The sequence below is a fragment of the Miscanthus floridulus genome, unplaced genomic scaffold (assembly GCF_019320115.1).
Source record: "Miscanthus floridulus cultivar M001 unplaced genomic scaffold, ASM1932011v1 fs_790_1, whole genome shotgun sequence".
In the NCBI taxonomy this organism is placed as follows: Eukaryota; Viridiplantae; Streptophyta; class Magnoliopsida; order Poales; family Poaceae; genus Miscanthus; species Miscanthus floridulus.
In genome coordinates, this window is record NW_027097279.1 from 2,455 (window position 1) to 22,389 (window position 19,935).

General features: G+C 43.6%; 1 protein-coding gene and 3 pseudogenes across 1 annotated transcript; 1 reads left to right on the forward strand and 3 right to left on the reverse strand.

Moving 5' to 3' along the window:
* Window positions 1–736: 736 nt before the first annotated feature.
* Window positions 737–1,794, reverse strand: LOC136533143 (uncharacterized; annotated as a pseudogene).
* Window positions 1,795–1,989: 195 nt separating this feature from the next.
* Window positions 1,990–3,345, reverse strand: LOC136533135 (protein ALP1-like; annotated as a pseudogene).
* Window positions 3,346–5,688: 2,343 nt separating this feature from the next.
* LOC136533136 (COP1-interacting protein 7-like) lies at window positions 5,689–15,432 on the forward strand (annotated as a pseudogene).
* A 609-nt stretch (window positions 15,433–16,041) lies between these two features.
* LOC136533142 (rhodanese-like domain-containing protein 8, chloroplastic) lies at window positions 16,042–19,641 on the reverse strand. Its single transcript, XM_066525714.1, is given in 9 exon segments — window positions 16,042–16,472; window positions 16,570–16,839; window positions 16,938–17,044; window positions 17,135–17,223; window positions 17,855–18,014; window positions 18,585–18,734; window positions 19,055–19,108; window positions 19,234–19,342; window positions 19,344–19,641. Coding segments are annotated over 9 exon segments (1,251 nt in total). The 5' UTR covers window positions 19,523–19,641; the 3' UTR covers window positions 16,042–16,339.
* Window positions 19,642–19,935: the final 294 nt, after the last annotated feature.

Here is a 19,935-nt window from a genome sequence, read left to right on the forward strand (position 1 = left end):
TAATGGGTCTCCTGTTGAAGACATCCAAGTCCTTGTACCATGACATCTGCTGTAGCTCAATTTTTCTCGAGGACCGACCTATCAATGACATTACTAATCCATAAATATTGTCATTACTTAACCCGTTCCCATTTGTAACCGTGTGTTTTGGTTTGGGGATGGAGTGGAATGGGTTGGCTCCATTCTAGAATTCGTGGGATGGGGTTGAACCCAGTTCTTGTTTGGTTAGAGAAATAGGTTCATTCTAGTTTTCTGTTTGGTTGAAGGGATAAAAGAGGATGGGTTCAACCCTTCTCTTGTTTGGATAGAAGAACGAGGACAAGCCATGAATATGGTCACCTGCTGTACCTTGTATGGTAAGGTTACCTCCACTTGATGTTAGCAAACTGAGATCAAAGCCATAAGTTGTTGTACACCACGCCCATAGATAAATTTGAATGGGACATGTTTGCGTGAACAATATGCACCCACCAAACTGAGATCGGTGCTAAGCCATAATATAACAAGTTTAAAGCCTTACAATATAACAAGTTCAAGGCTTTACAACGATACAAGTCCAAACCTTACACAGTACATAGCATCCATTCTTACACAGTGCATCAAGTCCAAGCCTTACATACTACAGAGTCAAGCCTTATAAGTTGACACCTAATACAAGTTCAACCAGTAGCATTACTTAGACCACAATTTGTAGTTCAATATTGTACCAGCAAAATAGACATTGAACTAGTCAACATCACATCTTTCTACTGTCCTGAAAACTTTCACTAACAAACAAAGCAACCCAGTTCAACTTGTACTCAAATGGTAGATTCATGAAAGCTTTAGCCATATTTGGGTTGGCCACCAAATAAGCATAACACAAAGATATGTGGGCTGCCTCAAAACCTAGAAGGTTGGTCAAGCTTTCAAATAGGCCTTCTGGAGTTGCATCTGGATTAGCAACCATTTTTATAGCATTGGAGAGACTTTCACCTACACTTTTGAAAAACACTAATCATCCCTTCTTCTTCATTTTCAGCTATCTTGGCTTTCTTGGTATTGCTTGCAGAAGATGTTGCCCCATTATTATCTAGAGTACTGCTTGGTGCTTCACTAAAATCATGTCTAGTAACCTCTTCAGCTTCAGTGTCAGCATCTGCGGTACCAAGAGGTGCACTAGAGTCCTTTGCAAAGTTTCATGTAGCCATTGTATTCCCAAATATTGTTTGCATTTCAGCAAAGTGCTCAAGTGGCTTGTTCAAGAACTCAACATCAGTTTTATGATCCTATAACGGAGAAGCATTTAGTAGATGAAATATGACAAATAGTATAATGTAAACATGCCATAAGTATACCTGAACATAGTTATTGTAATGCTCATCATCTAGTGTAATAATGAAGTTATCTTCATCCCACCCAGCAGCACTCAACTTCCTAAGCTTATTTATCTTTGCAATGCCATGTCTTCAAATGATTCTTGATCTGCTCACATGTGCGCATCGTATTGAACCACTCATTGACAGCTCTAGCACATGCATTGAAATGGACCTTCTTGAAGCCCTTTGATTTTTTAGCACCACTAGCCACCACATTGGCAAGGTTGGAGAGCATCACAGCTGTCTGGGCTGATGTCCATACAACATGGCCGACAGTTCTCCCAAGACCCTTGGCTGGCTGCTCCATTGTCTACCATTAAAAAACTAGCAAGCAGTGAATAAATATGTGGGAAAACATCAAGCAGTAAATAAATATGTTGGAAAACAGCAAGCAGCAAATAAAAATCAGAGCATTATATACCTCTTTGGAAGCCATGTGCGCATACAACATGTACTTTCAGTTATAAATATGTAATTTCAGCAAGCTACTCATGAATTACAGTTATAAAGATGTCCATACAACTACATATCAGCAAGCAATAAATCCAAGGAACTGAATTACAATAACTAAAATGTCCTTTAAAATAAGTTACAACAATTAATATGGCCTAGAAATGGAATTGGACATCACTTAGTTCACATTGTTGCTTTGCCGGTCTGCCCACATTTGATCAGCAATTTCTTGTCTAAAAGTAACCATGGCTGCATGTTCATTTGCTTGACCAGCCAATGTTGTAGCATGATTATGACTTGGCCAACTAGGATCATCTAAGAAAAACTCATCGCTCCCATCTTGGATGACCCAATTATGGATGATACAACAAGCAACAACAATATCTACTTGAGTTGAGAAAGGAAAAAATGGAGTAGCATCATCAAGAATTTTAAATCTTCCCTTTAATGCCCCAAATGCACGCTCTACTGTGATACGAAGAGATGAGTGTGTAAGGTTGAATAGCTCTTTCTCATTTTGCACTGGGTTAGCTCCCCACTCATTCAAGTGATACCAGACACCACAAAATGGAGGCAAACATCTAGTTTTGGTGCCATATCCACCATCGACTAGGTAGAATTTGCCTGACATGTAATTGACAGGTTGGTCACAATGCTATATAAGAACAATTTATATGGATAAATTTAGAGGCTACTATTCTATTACCTTGTGGAACTCGAAGGCCATTCACAATATCTAAAGCATCTCTTAACACTAGAGCATCTTGTGCCGTCCCCTCCCAACCAGCCAAGACATAGGTGAATCGAAGATCAAAGTCTACCGCTGCCATGACATTTTGAGTGGCATATAACTTCCTACCACGAAAGGCATGCTCAATATCCTTAGGAACAGAGGCTCTCACATGTGTACCATCAATAGCTCCAATACAATCCTATTGTATGTTCAATAAATCATATATAAATTAGGTACCATATAGGGTTATATTGATTCAAGATCAAAAGAAATTAGGGATAAGGCTCACACCTTGAAATAAGGATCCCACCTATGGTTCCCTGCTATTTTGCTTGGAGTCTCTAATGATGGGGGCTTAATAAATTCCCCTCATAGTTCATCGATGCCATGAAGTACCTTGTTAAAATAACGGCTAACCGTTTCTCCTGATCTATCAAAATTTGTGACAACTAACCTATTCCTAAGGTTGTGCCCCACTATATTTAGAAACATAGCCACTTGTTGTTCAACACATATGTGTATGGTATCTTCAAGCAAACTACGATCCCTAAAAAGATTGCAAAACCAAAAGAATTTGTCTCTATTAATTCTTAGCATGTTCACACAAGTTGTATCATCCTTCCAAATTTTGTTGTCTAAATATTAAAGTCTCAGCCTATCCCTTTCTTCCAAAGGCCCATAGGTAATGCCTACTCTTCTTGCATCTCGTTTATGTTTTCTAGATTGAATAATCATTGCCATCATAGACAATAACATATAAGCAGTAGCAACACAAACTACAACCTTCCTCCTGTTATCCATCTACAATAAAGTGGTGAAAAAATGCCATATCACGGTCTCTGCACAGACAAGAACCAAGCCATACTGGCTCACAAAAAATGCTTTTGCTTTAATCAAATTGGCCAAGATCTACTGTAACCATACTTGCTAGGGATCTACTGTAATTAAATCGGCTAGATCTATTGTAACCATAGGGTTTACCATGGGTAGAGGATGAGCTACTATAGAGGAGCTTCTCTGTAGGGAGGCGGCGGCTAGTGGGAGGAGGAGGCCGGTGGAGGAGGAGGCTGTCGCAACGGTGGGAGGATGTCGCTACGCCGGTGGGATGAAGAGGATGCCGCACCAGTGGGAGGAGCAGGAGGAGGTCGGTGGGAGGAGGAGGGAGCCGCACCAATGGGAGGAGGCGGCCACCGCGTCGGTGGGGGAAGGCGGCCGCCGCGCCGGTGGGAGAGGCCCTCGCGCCTCCGCTACGACGAGTCGGGGATGAGCAATACGGAGTGGAGGTGGTGAGCATGCGAGTGGAGCGCAAGGGGAGCCCATGACCGTGCGGTCGGGTCTAGGTCGGCGCGGTCCCCTCAATTTGCTGGTACCGGGGGAACCTGCATCTATGGAGCATATTCCCTCCTGGGTTGGACCTAGTTTCACCAACCCGCAAACCAAACAACAGATCATCTGGGTCGAACCCAGGATATCCCACCAGAACCCGCAATCCAAACACACGGTAAGTTATTATGTCTTTTCTAGGTATATAATCTTATTGTGTATACGGACATAAAGTATTTTAGGTTTAAAATTGTAAGTCATTTTGACTTTCACATATGGACATATGGATAGAACCTTTTGATTTATTGTGAAAATTATTTTCATAATATATTATTAGTTTTATTATTATTTGCACATCAAAACTAGTTATATACCGGAGGGCGGAGATAGTGTCAAACTGTCAATGGTGGAGAAGTCATTTAGGTCCTGTTTGGACCCCACTAGTTTTTAAAGATCTGGGTTTTAAAAACTAGGTGTGATCCAAACAGGCTAGTTTTTCCTCAGTTTCTTGTGTCAGTTTTTGTCAGATTCTTAAAATCCAAGAAATTATTGATACCCAGCTTTTGCCAGTTTTTGATCCTATGAGCAATAAATGAAGTAAGATTCTTAAAAATTGGAGGATACAAACACCCTCACCAGTTTTTGTTTAGAATCCAGATTTTAGAGGCTAGAGGCAAAATCTGGTTTTTAAAAATTTAGAACTCACCCAAACATGCCCTTAACGTAAAATAAATCCTGTGAAAGTTTGTCAAAATGAATATGGTAATAATTTTTTTAATGTAATAAGACTGTCTCTAACAGCGCACGCAACGGACGACCCAAACGCAAAATGCATCGTGCACAGTGTTTTTACGTCCCAAAATCACGATCCAACGGAGGACGCAATCAAGGCAGCCATTTTGCGTAGTAGCCGTGACGAAAGGCAAAAAAACGTCGTCGTTCTCGATGACGCAAAACACTGCAGAGAGAGAGAGAGGGAGGAGCGACCAACGCCGGGGCCCGGCACAGGGGCGGGGCCGATGGAGGTCGTGGGAGGCGCGGCTACCGTCGTGGAGTTCGGATCCGCCCGGCCACCATCGGAGGGAGCAGGGGTAGGCGGCATCGGGCAGGGGAGGGGCTGCGGCGGCCATTGGAGGGAGCAGGGGAGGGGTTGCGGTCGCCGATGGAGGTCGGTGGGAGTAGGGACAGGCGGCGTCGGGCAGGGGAGGGAGGATCCCGCCGGCGAGGTCCGCCTGCGGTGGAGCAGCGACGCTAGGGCCGGAGCTCGGAGCAACCCGCGGACGACGACGGCGAGGCGGGACCGTGGCGCTGGCGGGCTCGCGGACGGGGGTGCTCGACCAGGCGGCACCACGGACGGGGGCGCTTGGCCAGGCGGGCCTGCAGACAGAGTCGTCGGCAACCTCGGCGCTTGGCGGCTCGACAGGGAGGGAGGCGGGATCTGCTCGGCGGATCGACGGGGAGGGAGGCGCTCCCATCGTCGCTGGGAGATGGCGCAGCCATGGCGTCCTCGGTCCCCATCGGGGGCCGCGCCGCCGCCCAAAGGCTGCCGCCATCGGTGACAAAGGGGACGTGCCTGTGTGCGAGAGGAGGAAGGGAAGAGGCGGCGGAGCTCGCGAGAAGAGGAAAGGAAGAGGACGCTCTGTTGCAGCTGCTGTTGGAGAAAGGAGATTATGGGTCGCAAACTCTTTTACTGTATACAACGTAAACCGACGAAATGCGTCTTGAATTTAGGTGGGGTCTGTTAGAGACGGTCTACCCTCCGCCAACTTAGGCAGCGGCAGCGCCAAATAAAAGCAAGCAAAAGCGCTCTCTCCATGACTCCAATATCCACCTTGTCTGCAGTCTGCGCTGCACTCAACTACCACCCGCACTCTCCACCTCTCCCTCTCCCTCTCTCTCTCCAAGATTTTCACTATCTATTTTTCCAATTGCCATTTATCTCTTCTTTTGTTCTTTAATTTAGTTCGTACAAGACTTCTCGGATTACTCGTCTTCTTTGATTGCAATTATCGAAATTCTTTTTTCCTACCTGCATTTTCCTCCTCCAAATTCACCACTCTTGCACTCTGGCTGGCCTCCTTTTGTCTTGTGATCCAAGCCGGTTGAAGTCCTCCGTCTCCTTCCAGCAAGATCTGATACAGAAGGGGAATCGTCAAGAACCGCTCTGCAAATGAGGCCGGATACGCGGCTTGAATCGGCGGTGTTCCAGCTCACCCCGACCCGCACCAGGTGAGCTACCGGATCTGCTCGAGGAACTCCCGGCGATATTTCTCGGTTTCCTCTGTTAATTTGGCCCGAAAACGGGGTTGCTCTTCTCTTCTTCTACTTCCTATATAATATGCCACTCAATTATATATGTCTCGTCTCGTCTGGCTCTGGTGTGTGGCGTGTTGCCAAAAATGGAGCGAGCTCTGGATGCTCGGGCATGGCATTTCCCCATGAAACGGCAAAAGCTTTCGCCTTCACCTCATATACGTAGCCAAGCCTGGCTTCACTATCTCAACACTGCACTGCTAGATCTGATGTGCTCATGCTCTAAATTTGATCGAATACTAGGGCCACAGCTTACCGTCGTATGTTGAAATACCCATTTTTTCTGCCATCGTGATGCAGTATGCAGGCAAATGACTTGCTTCTCTCTTCTAGGTGTGATTTAGTTGTGGTGGCGAATGGACGGAAGGAGAAGATAGCCTCTGGTTTGCTGAACCCATTCGTTGCGCATCTCAAGGTTGCACAAGAACAAATTGCCAAGGGAGGCTATTCTATCACACTTGAGCCTGATCCAGAGATTGATGCGCCATGGTTTACCAGGGGCACGGTGGAGAGGTTGGTGCCAATTGTGCGTCGCATTGTTAGGGGTTATGATTTGCAATTTTTTCTTTGACGATATGGGTGGTGATTTGCATGGTTGTCTTTCGCAGGTTTGTTCGTTTTGTCAGTACACCAGAGGTCCTGGAGCGGGTCACAACCATAGAGTCTGAGATATTGCAGATTGAGGATGCCATTGCTGTCCAGGGCAATGACTGCCTTGGTTTGAGATCTGTAAGCAGACATCTCTGCCTGATAACTTTTGACTATAATAACATACTGATATCAGAAAGATGAGATATTCATATTTGCGCTTTGTTAGGTGGAAGACTATAATGGGAAATTAGTGGACTGCATGGAAGGTGAAATGCTGACGTGCACTTCTTCTTTCTTTTGCCATGATTCATAGAACAAACAGCATGTCTGTGGAGTCTTTGTTTTATCACCTAAGTAATAAGCAACGTTTATTTGTTACTGAAATTTTTTTTCTGTATCTTCATGGATCACGATACTTGGCAAATTGCTATGCAGGCTTTACTTTAGAATTTATTCATTATAAAGTTTGTTGCAATGTAAAATCAGGCAATGTTATTGGATTTTATACAGGTAGATAGCTTATTTTCAACATACTGGTCTGCACAAGGAAATCCCAGTGTATATGCTGGTTTATGCATGAATAACCTTTACTAGTGTATATGGGTTGTGAAATTAATTGTTCTAGACTTTTGTTTTTGCTTTAGCTTTAGCTAGCTCATTGGAAGTTATGCATTTTGAGATGGAGCTAGCTATCACGTCGTGCATTTTAGGAAGCGACCGCTCTCATCTACTTCAAAAAAGCTACATTTTTCTTGAAGGATGAATCTGAGCTTCAACTTGTTTTGGTGACAGTTCTTGTATTTTTCTGCCCTGTTGCTGAATGTCCCTGACCCATCTACTTACAGGTAGTAAGACAAGTTACAATCCTGATGCAGACAGGGCACTTGTTCCATATAAGGTAAAGTTGTACAGATAAACCTGCCTTTTCTTTCTGCAAAAGAGTAGTGGTATATGTGTTTATCATGTTCTGAGATTCCATATTGTTGGCAGGCTGGTACACAGCCAACTCCACCATTGCAGAATCATGATGCTACACAGGAGGAGAATTCAAAGTACCTATGTCTAAAGCATCCCGTCTTGTTTTCTGTAATGTAGTACTTAAGGCTGCCATGTATGGCAATTGGCAACAAAATTGGTCTACATGGATAACACAATGGTTTAAAGAGAACTTGTTTTCATTATGGAGTAACATATGCTCCATTTCATGATGACATGCTTAGATTTCTGGCATGATCATCATTTGGTTCTTCTACTATGTGATCTGTTTACTTTTTGGATGACTTCTTTTTGTGTGTGTTTTCTCTGGAGAAGCGTTTGTCTGTATTTTTATTTGCATGGCGAATGTAATTGTAACTGCATTATAGAATGTTGTTCATACAATCATCTCATCACAGACTTCTTATTTTATAGGGCTCAACTGCTCAGAGTGTTGGAGACTCGCAAAACAGTCTTACGTAAAGAGCAGGCTATGGCCTTTGCACGTGCTGTAGCAGCAGGATTTGATATCGACAACTTGGTGTATTTGATCACTTTTGCAGAGCGTTTTGGTGCTTCTCGCTTGATGTAAGTACAGCGTTCTTATGTCTAATTATAATATCCTGCTTGCTCGATTGGATATCTCATTTTTAGTATCATATACATCTTCCTCGGCTCCTCACAATGTTGGGACTATAGTTTATCTTCAACTGACTCTATGTTATAACTATGTTCTCTTTTCTTAGATTCTACTCTGGTGACAGTATAACGTAGGAGCCGTGGTGTAAGCTATTTTCAAACATTGAGAGTTACTTAGAAGGAAGGGCGGGCCTGGTGCAAGCGGTAGTCTTACCGCCTGTGACCAGAAGGTCCCGGGTTCGAGTCGCGGTCTCCTTGCATTGCACAGGCGAGGGTAAGGCTTGCCACTGACACCCTTCCCCAGACCCCGCACAGAGCGGGAGCTCTCTGCACTGGGTACGCCCCTGAGAGTTACTTAGAATCCAAATATTGGTAGTTTTTGCAATATGCAAGTAGCTTCAGCTACATGATCTTATTCAGTAGCTTATGTATCATGCGGAACCACACTATGGATGGTTCTTTCATAGACTGAGTACTGCACCAGTGTTTTTAAGAGTGAAAGTGGAGTGCACTGGCGGTCCCTAGACTTGCTTGGGGGTGTCATCTAGGTTTGTGAACTATTCATTTGTAGTTGAGACTTTTCCCTGTGTGCCATTATAAAAGATCGTAATCCCCTGTGTGCCCTTGAAAAAATTCAGCGGTCTTCAGCGCCACTACTCCAACTTTTTCGTGTCATCCATGCCACTTCCGTCAGTTTGGACGCTAACGCCGTCAAACTGCAGGTGTGAAAAGACGAAAATGCCCTTAAGTTCAAATATGTTATTAATTTTTTTTGAGCATCTTAACGACTTCAAATGAAAAAACTCAAAACTAGAAAGTTGTAGATCTCGTCGAGATCTATAATTTTCATATAAATTTTTTTTTCATTAAATTTCGCAAAAAAAATAATATAATTTTTCTAAGATATATTAATCATATCAAATCATATTTTTTTGCGAAATTAAATGAAAAAAAAAATTTATATGAAAATTATAGATCTCGACGAGATCTACAACTTTCTAGTTTTGAGTTTTTTCATTTGAAGTCGTTAAGATGCTCAAAAAAAATTAATAACATATTTGAACTTAAGGGCATTTTCATCTTTTCACACCTGCAGTTTGACGGCGTTAGAGCCCAAACTAACGGAAGTGGCATGGATGACACGAAAAAGTTGAAGTAGTGGCGCTGAAGACCGCTGAATTTTTTCAGGGGCACACAGGGGATTACGATCTTTTATAATGGCACACAGGGAAAAGTCTCTTTGTAGTTTCATGTTCCTAAACTTGTTAACTTTTTCACTCGAGGTTCAAACCTTCTTAATCACCATCTAATCGCTTACGTTGAAACTTGACTAGTGCCATCTTGGATGCTAAATGTTGAACCCATGAGTCCATAGGCAATCTCTCTCCATCTTGTTTCTCTTTCCCTCCCTCATCTCTCTGCAGTGGGTCTCATCAGAATTTTTGTTTGTTTATTGAGTGTCATGTGAGGGCTAGTAGTGCTATGAGTGACGAGTTGGCAAAAATAGGGTGACACGGTTGCCATGAAGATGCCAAGTAGGTGCATCAATACTAATTTGTGACTTAGGGAGGTTTGGACCTCTGGTAAACCACGTAGCAAGTTTGGGGACTTGAAACAGCAAATTAATAGTTTGGGGACCTAGGTGACACCCCCGAACAAGTTTAGGGACAGCCGGTGCATGTTACTCTTTTATAATTTATTTTAAATTCATATAGCTGGAAACTTACTGCCAGACCTTGACTAAGTTACGTGGTTGCCTGAAAGCAAAATTTCACCATGTTAACTTTAAATCCTTTGATGCTTACCACTTTGGTGTGCTTTCAATAAATAGGAAGGCATGCACACAATTCATTGGGTTGTGGAAGCAAAAGCATGAAACTGGACAATGGATTGAAGTTGAACCTGAAGCAATGTCTGCACGCTCTGAATTTCCTCCGTTTAATCCTTCTGGCATTATGTTTATGGGGGACAACATGAAGCAAACTATGGAAACTATGTCTGTTTCCAACGGAGATGCAAATGGCGAAGATGCTTCTAAAGCAGGTATGTTTTGATGTCTAAACATCCTCCAAGCTATTAAACTGATTGCTGTTTGGTGCAATGACTGAACTTATGTTCTTACAAGTTCACAATAGCTTGTTGTTCCCTGAGACTGGATAATTATTACACAGGAACTTTTTTTTATGGAGTGCACAACTGTTGACTCTACCCCTTGAAGCTAATTGTCCCATGCTTGATTTAAAAAATTTCCCCTATAAGATGATTGAAATATACCCTCAATTTACTGAGTAAGTGTCCTTGGATCTCATTAATAACTTTTGTTGCTTGACAGATCAGAGGACATCTCAGCACTCTGGTGCTCCCCAAGAGTTCTTCCATGGTCCATATCAGTCAGCATATCCACCGTGGGCAATGCATCCACCTTACTCTATGCAAGGCATGCCTTACTATCCTGGAATGAACCCATATTACCCTTCCCCCTACCCCCCAATGGATGAGACCAGGTACCACCACTCAGAAAGGAGAGTATCAAAGAAACACTCCTCAGATAGCAAGGACTCAGAAACTTCGGATGACAAAAGTGATCAGAGTGGTTCAGAGAGGGAAACTTCTTATGGTCACAGGTCCCATAAAAAGGATAAAAGGACAGGCAAGAAGAAGCCTAGTGTGGTTGTCATCCGAAATATCAATGTAACATCGAAAAGGCATGGATCATCGGATAGTGAATCACAAACAGGTTCAGATGTAGCATCAGAGGACAGTGATGATTCACACACCAGGTCCAGAAAGAAAAAGAATAAGAGTTCAAGTTCAAAGAAAAAAGATGCTAGGAAGATGGTTTTCGAGTCTGCAGATGAATATCGCAAGGATGAAATGTCGTATGGGCAAGATGGAGACCAAGGGAACTGGAATGTTTTCCAAAGTTTCCTGCTAAGAGCTGATGAGAAGACAGGAGATAATGACGCTGACCTATTCACCAGTGAGAAAAAAGCACCCCCAGCAAGGATGAAGGAGAGCAGAAGTGTTGATGATTCTATTATCTTGGCAGAGCGAAATTCTGCTGGGGCCAATGAACATAATACAACAGGTTTCAGTATGGAAAATGGGAGGATTAGACCCCGGCAGATGCTGTCTGGTGATGAACTTATGATGTCTGGGGAAGGGGAAGGTACGAGCTTTGCAGGTGATGACATTAAGGAGATTGAAGCTGGAGGTGTGAGATACAGGAGAGGAACAAGTGATGACTTCATGATATATGGACAGGAAAAGTCGATGGACAGAGGGAGTTCTTTGGACCCTCTTGCAGAAGCACAGTACAAGAGCCCCACCCTGATTGAAAAAAATGTGCACAGCTTGGCAGATGAGTCCTTTATGATACCTCTTAGGTCTACCTCAGAGGATAATCATGAACCAGAATGTCGTACTGCCATTGACATTGATGTTGAGCTTCCCTCAACTGTTCAGAAGATATCAGATGCTAAAGCTGGTAGTCAGCTTTTCTATGAGCCAGTTGAATTGATGCCAGAGCGAGGATGTGAAGACGTTTCATTTGGATATGATCCAGCAATGGATTATAACATTCAGATGCAGAGTCAACCTGCCACCATGGTTGAAGATGCACATGTGGAAGATGCATCATTGAGCGCTGTGGATGAAGTAAAGAAGCCAGAGAAAGACAAGAAGCTAAGAAGTTCACAGGAGAGTTTGGATAAACGTAGAAAAGATGCTTCAGTGAGGAGGTTGTCATCATCAAAAGGCCCACTGACTGATGCACAGAAACGTGCACAAAACTTGCGAGCATATAAAGCGGATCTTCAGAAAGCAAAGAAAGAGCAGGTATTGGTGTATTACTTTTTTTATACCTATTAACTCTTTTTGCTTGTACACAAGTTAAAATTTTCAGGTATGATGTTCTCTTATTAGCTTGTCTAGAATCTTGTAGTTTTGATGTGGAATACCAATATTACTTTAAAAGTAACCTTAATGTTTAAATACTGTCTCCTATCTGCCTTATTGGAACACAGACCAAGTTGATTATGTAGCAGGCTATCCAGCATCATTTGGCGCAGATGAGCATATAGCTCAATGGTGGAGCACCTAGCAGAGGTGGCACCCACCCAGAGCTTGAATCCTGGGTGCTGCACTGGTGAGGTTCCTGCCCCAGCCAGGGCTTCGGTGGGCCCCTTCTTAAAGCTAAGCAGAGGGGACTTCCTTTCTCCCTGATCAAGTATTTTTATCCACCATCATTTGTCAGATGGTTGTCTCTTCATGTGATGGCTCCACTAAATAGTGTTTGCCTAGGAAGACAGTTATAGCTGTCACTACCTAATAATTGCCTTAGAAGCAAGGTGTACAAAATTGCAAATATTTACACACTAAGACATGCGATCTAACATGAAGAATAACTCGAATTGGGGGTAGTGATTCTTATTATCCTGCCTGTTCTTATAATGGAGGTTTATTTATTGATAGAATTAGCCTAACCTGACAACTTGTTGCAATATCTGTAATCTTTTCAACATTGAGTTGGTGATTTTCCCATTTTTAGGAAGAGGAACAGATCAAACGGCTAGAAAGGCTTAAGCTAGAGAGGCAAAAGAGGATTGCTGCAAGAAGCAGCACTTCCAATGCACCAACACCACAGCAGCCCAGAGTCAAGCCTTCTCCCAAGGTTTCCCCCAGTACCTACAAGAGCTCAAAGTTCAGCGATGCTGAACCTGCATCCTCTTCACCTCTCAGAAAACTTCCTGTCAAAACTACCCCAGGGACGGATCCTCAAAAAACAGCAAAATCAAGCAAACTAAATGATAATACTAATGCAATTAGTAAGTCAACCTCATCATTGACAAACATGAAGGAGAAAAGTGGGAGGACCGAATCATCCAACGAGAGATTGAGAAAACTTGCTGAACCTAAAACCAACAGTTCAACTGGCCATCCTTTGAATTCCAAGTCAGCAAGCGCGGATCACCCACGGAGAAAAAGCATGCCACAAGATACCCAGACAAAGAAAATTTCAGCTATAATGCAGCTTGACCAGAGTAAATCAGCAACACTACTAGAACTGAAGGTCAAATACCCGCAAGCTCCTGCTGTTGTGAAAAATGCAGTAGCTAGTAGCGAAAAAAAGAGGTTTCACCTAGAGCTAAAGCTCTTCCTACAACAGAAACTGCTGGTGTAAAGGAAACTAACGGTAACATCTCGAGGATGAACAGCAGTGATGATAATGTGGTGATTGAGAAGACAGTTGTGATGCTCGAAAATGAGGTGGTTTCAACACCTCCGGTTATTCTACATTCTGGAAGAAATGCAGCAAAGGAAGCTTCTAGTGATGACAGGACAGAGAAGCCCAGTCCGAAATTGGAGTACATTGCTATCAGGGCTCCACTGTATCCAGTTATTCTTCCGGAGGCTGAGACTCCTGTCACCAATGGATCTGATGACCAGGGGAGCTCATATGAGGTATGGTCTTTATGCTGTTCTTTTCGGTTCTCATTCACACCTTTGTTTGTCAATTTTCATGATCCCTGTTTCATTGTTTCTGTGCATTGTATTCCTGATTTGGTATGTATGCAGTCATCAACTAAAAGGCCAAACATTGCTCTGTACTATTAAATTGAATGTGTCTTGTTGTGATGTAATATGATTTAATGGATCCGGTAAGCTAGAGTAATAAAAGAATGCCCATTGTGACTAGGTGGTGACCGAGTGTCTAAAGGATGAACCTGAGAGGCCAACCTTGGCCGCCGTGGAGAAACCTTACCAGGCCCCCTTTGCTAGGGTCACATCGCTGGAGAATGCATCAGACAGCAGTCCATTACCTGTGCGAGAACCTGAATCCCTTGTGCATGCAGATAGCATCAAGGCTCGAGTGCCTGAGCCTGTGTACACAGTTTCAGTTCAGGGCCGTGAGGTAAGTGAAAAGGCTCGAAGCAAAGAGCCAAAAGGCTTCAGGAAACTTTTGAAATTTGGCAGGAAAAGCCATGCTTCAGCCTTGATTGAGGGTGCAATGGATTCCGACACGTCATCAGTTGACGAAGCCTCAGCAGGAGATGGTATGGTAGTCTGTCTCAATAGTTTGTTAACTTATTAAATAAAGTTGTTCGCATAAGGCCAGGCCATTATATAAAAAGGGGATTATGCTAGCATTATTTTAAGAAGAGGGAGCAATAGAAATAGAAAAAGAAGACATGAAAACATGTTTCTGCGCTTAAATATGTCCATGCTGATGTCAAGAATGCTCAACACCTTGCTGTGCTTAATATTTCAGGTTCGATGTTGAAGAATCTCATTTCTCAAGATGACTCTGGTGCTTCTTCAAAAGGTTATTGATTACCACAAGTACAACTTGTCTCTTGAATTGAATGTAGTATGACTTGGATGAAGGGCAGGCCTGGTGCAGTGGTGAGAGCTGTCTCACTGAGTCACCAGGTCGTGGGTTCGAAGCAGCCTCCCCGTAGATTTTGCGGGGGGAAGGCTTGCCTCGGTTTTTTCCCTTCCCCAGACCCCACGCTGGGTCTGCCCCCTTTTTTATATGCATGACTTGGATACTGTCAGCAGTAAAATATTCTGTGAAACAAAAACAATGCTTCTTGGTCCCATTGCTGCACCAGAACTAAATGAACACTATGTGAATTTATTTTCGCACTTGGTGGTGGAATGTTCACTGTGCTTGTTTACTGTTTCAGCTTCTCGGTCGTTCTCCCTACTGTCACCGTTCCGCAGCAAGCACAAGGTGATTGTGCTGTGAGCATGGATCAGCGGCAATTGGGAGGAGAGGAATGGCGCAGCACAGCACAGTACATACTTTTGGTGATGTGTTTGGAAGAGCTTTTGGTTTTCCTAATAGTATATACACACACACGTATACATAAATACATACATGTTCTATGGTGGCCTTGTCAGTAGACAGCCTATGAAGGCTGTGTACCGATGGATGGTAGTTTGCGTTGCAATTGTACATCGCTTTTGTTGTTTTATACCCTAACTATTTGTGTATGGTGATACTCGAGGAATATGATTCGGTCCATGTGGGTGTGAATTCTATTTTGTTCCAGATTTACTATGCAAATGTTTTGCACTCATCATAGGTAGATTCATAGAGGGAGGTCCTGTTTGGACGTTGTAGTATATTATTAAAAAAATAGTTCTAAGAAACTACATGATATGGGTAAGGGTGTCCCAATCTTTCGGTGGAGAGACTTTGAAGTGGTTAACATAGGTCATATCTGAGCCGGTGACGTCCTCGTCGCTGCAGTGGCACCATATATATAGATTTATATATACTACTGTCTACTGTGCTATAGCACTAGGGATGAAAACGGATCGGATACGGACGGATATCACTGATATTACATTTGTTTTCATATTTCTGTCCGGATTTGGATTCGAATATGGATAGTGTCAACCATGCCGGATATGATACAATTGAATATCGACATCATAAATATGCAATTTGAGTATTCAGATACAGATATGGTATCGGATGTTGAATATTCGGACTCGAATACGGATGGATCAAAACCCCTCTAAACGGATTCGGTCTCGAATACGGTTGAAAAATATCCGTATCATTTTCACCCTTATATAGCACCAACAATAGATTTATTGTGCAATAGCACTAACAATAGATTTACTGTGCAATACCATGGTTTAGAAAGAAAAAACCATGAAGTTTGTTGCATCCAAAGCTTCATGTCACTCTAAAACCAAAATATTTTATAAAACCATGGTGTTCTTTTTATATATATATAAAGGCAACATAGCCGGATGGATTCTGTCAGTCTCAGTCTCAACTCTCAGATCGTCCACTCATCTGTGCAAGTATGGTAGGTAGTAGGCACACGATACGACTAGCATGTTCGACTTTCAGTCGTGAAGTATCGTCGTCGAGTACAAGCTCACAGTCACAGGCCACTGCTGTCATCGTCGTCGCTGCGCTCAGCCGTTGCTGTCATCGTCCGTCGCGGTAGACATGCCATTTCAAGTATCTCTGGTGGCCTGGCAGGAGCGGCCGCAGCCGAGGGGCGACCTTGCAGTCGGGGGAGCAGCAGCCGCGCAGCTCCTCCGCACACCAACCGCAGCACCTGCGGCATTGTAAATCGTTGGGCGTTGGTCAGTCAGCTCAGCTGGGGATCACTGATCGATGGAGATGGTGACGGAGACGACTGACGAAGAACGCACAGATATAGGCGGTTGCAGTCGATGTTGGCGCAGTTGCGGTGCCGCAGCTCCACCACCTCAGATCTGCACGCGTAGCAGCATCCCACCCACCTCCCATTCTCTTCTTTCTCTTCTTCCTCCGACGGCAAAGACTGCCTGAATGTCGCTGGTGGCAGCGAGAGCCGGCCATCGAAGACGAAGAGATTCCCCACCCACCCCGCTGGCCCCTCCGCCTTGAGATAGTTCGACACTCCTCCCTCCAGTGTATACAGATTCCGAAACCCCTTCTTCCTACAATAACAATGCATTATGGCTTGCTGCAATTAATGTCCTTGTTCATCCTTATATAATATAGCCGAGAGGTAGTGTATATATATATATATAATTACCTAAGAATTGTTGAATATACGTCACACCTTATCCCCCCGGTGCAGTACATTAGTATGTCTGTCCTCTCTTTGTCTATGCCATTTAGAGGATCCGAAGGGTCCTCCATCTATAAATAACCAATTACATATTATGTTTAGTTAACAGTTGCAAATATTAAACAAGAATCGCCCACCATGACAACAATGTTATGTATTACCTCTCCCGAGAGCCCAAAGGAAGTGCTTCTGAAGCAGTCCACATTAGGCCGCTGGGCACCTTCAAAATGCCCAATATCCCATTCATAGTCTGATCCAAGAGAAAGGAAGGGAACAAATTAAATACATCATCACACTGTAATAAGCAACCATATAGAATACAAGAATGATGATGGGCTTTGCTTAGCACTTGTCCTAGCCTTTTTACACTGTAATAAGCACAGGCACAGCTGGAAGCCTAGAAGACACTGATTTGATTTGTCATTCAAAGAGGGAGGGAACAAAGGGGGTGATTGTTGCATGCAGGAGGCTATCCTGAGCCCCATCCCAGCACCGCTCCGTGCACTTGGGCGTGTTTGGATGCCTGCCTCGCATCTTTTCCCTGCTCCATCTCATTCATCTTCACCCCTCCGTCCCGCATGGATCCGTCTTCTCGATTCCCACTTCCCTCGCGATGCAGGACGACGCGATGCACCCATGATACAGAGGCACATGTGTCATACACTCAAAACTTCCATCCATGCATCCAACCAAACAAGATCTCATCTTGTACTGGACCAACAACAAAGACAACCAAACATGACTGGGTGCACGATTTAAACATGCATCTCATCATCCTGGACCGGCTCTCCATCCCGGCTCCCCATCACCGAAGCAACCAATCACACCCAAAGTGCTCCGATTCAGCCAGAACACAATGTGCCTATATAAAAGTACTTTACCATTCCTCACATCAAGCAGCAAAAGCCTCCTTCCAGATGTTTCACTTGAGGACACATCAAGGCATGTCCTAGCTTCAAGTCTTTCCTTCCACTCTGATGGAGTCAATGGCGTCGCACGCATGTTAGGGTCCAGCAACGGAAGATGCAAACTACCTCCTAACTGGAAATTTCATACGAAAATAAAATGTCTTAAGACTTCACTGAAAGTTGGATTAAAAAACAAATAAAAAAATATGAATAGTGATACTTCCAAAATAAATGCCAATACCCCCCCCCCCCCCCCAGACACAACTTCATCGAATACTTCTCTCTCTCTCTCTCATGACATGGCATGAGAACTGCCAATTCATACTAATATAAAGTAGCACAAGAAAAAACGATACAACACCAGATCTAAACGGAGACTTGAAGAGGAACACGCAATGCTACCAGTTGCGTATCGTTGTATTATTAAGTAGAGAAAAGGGTTCGCTACAACACTGACCGCCAAAAGCATCCACACTGGTCGTGTTTGCCATATTAGTGATATTATATACACTAAGCTTGGGGATTGAACCTTGAAACAGAGGGCTTAAAGTTTCTCCTATTGAAAGCGCATACATCTTCTCAAGCTTTATTATCTCTGGACCCTTTAGGCTAGGAATTTTTGTTGCTCAGCAGTGCCAGTAGAGCCAATCTGACGCTACTGAACCTTGTATTTCATGTGCAACAAAAAACAGGGATAGCTTACCTGAACAAGTGATGGTTTGTACCGTAGTTTCAGCCGAGGGAAGGCATGCCCAGTTACAGCTGGTGAGGTTTGAACAATCGTATCAGAAAACCGATGGTGTTTCTTAACCCAGTCTGCATATGCCACTGCATCTTTGTGAGGTCCACTGTACTGCGGCAATAGCAAAATTTAGTAGAATATAAAAATAACATCACAGGTGCAGCAGCATTTTTGGATCATGTAAAAGAATAAAGATAGGGCCTAGCACATTCACGTGCATTAATCGAACCACTTAATGCTACACTACATTAATTTAATATTGTGATGACAAGCCAACAATTGCTTTTGACTAGAGTTGTTTTCAATTCGAAAGAAAAATAGACACGATGCGAGAGCATTTGCTTTGAACCAACATAGGTTAACCACAGTCATTGGCAATAATGCGACTGTAAGTGCTATTCTGGGGATGGAGCAGAAGCTTGTTGTGTTACCTGAGCATTGATTCCCTGCTCATTCAAGTAAATGCGACCATGTATGTCGCGTCCCTGATATATAGGATAGAGTACATAAAAAGAAGAAGAAATTTAGGCCAAAGCATGTGGTAAATTGGGTGGAGAAGGAGAAGAGACACGGTAGTACGAGACGGAGGCGACCAGGAAGGAAGAAGAACCTGGAGGAAGTTGAGGTGTCTGACGACCTCGGCGTGGGGGTCCTCGAGGGATACGAATTTGTAGAAGGTCACCACGACGAACCGGGCGTCCTCCTCCTCTGGGGGCACACTCTGGCTCTGCAAGCGCAACGGCATGCGTGCCGAGGCGGCAACCGGGAGCCGGGAAGAAGGAACGGAGGCCGGCTGGGCGCGGCGAGAAGGAGAGGCGGGGGTGGCGAGACGGAGTGGGGAGAGGCCGGAGGAGGAGCGCAAGGAGGCGGTGGCAGTTGTGGTGGACGGCGGACGCCATGGCTTCCACGCACGCGGCACGCTATCCTCTCCTCTGAATGACGATTTCCGGTATCATCCCTTTTTTCCCGTGTCACTGTCACAACTCACAACAAGTCCTTCCTTTTTTTCCCTGTCTGTTCTGCATTTCTTCCTCCTGATTGTATAACAGGTTTTATTAGTCTTAAAAATAAAACTCTGGTCCGTACAGTACTAAATAAATTATAGGATTTGCTAAAATTTAGATGTCTGGATTTTCAGACAACGATTATTGTATATATTTTGTACTAAAATTATAGATTTCGTTTATTACAATTTCTGTAAACGTAATTTGTAATTTTCGGAACCAAGAATAAAAAACTCGTTACATAAAATTACAAACCCGATAAAACCTGATTTGTGTTGGCACAAAAACAATTAATAATTAACAATTAT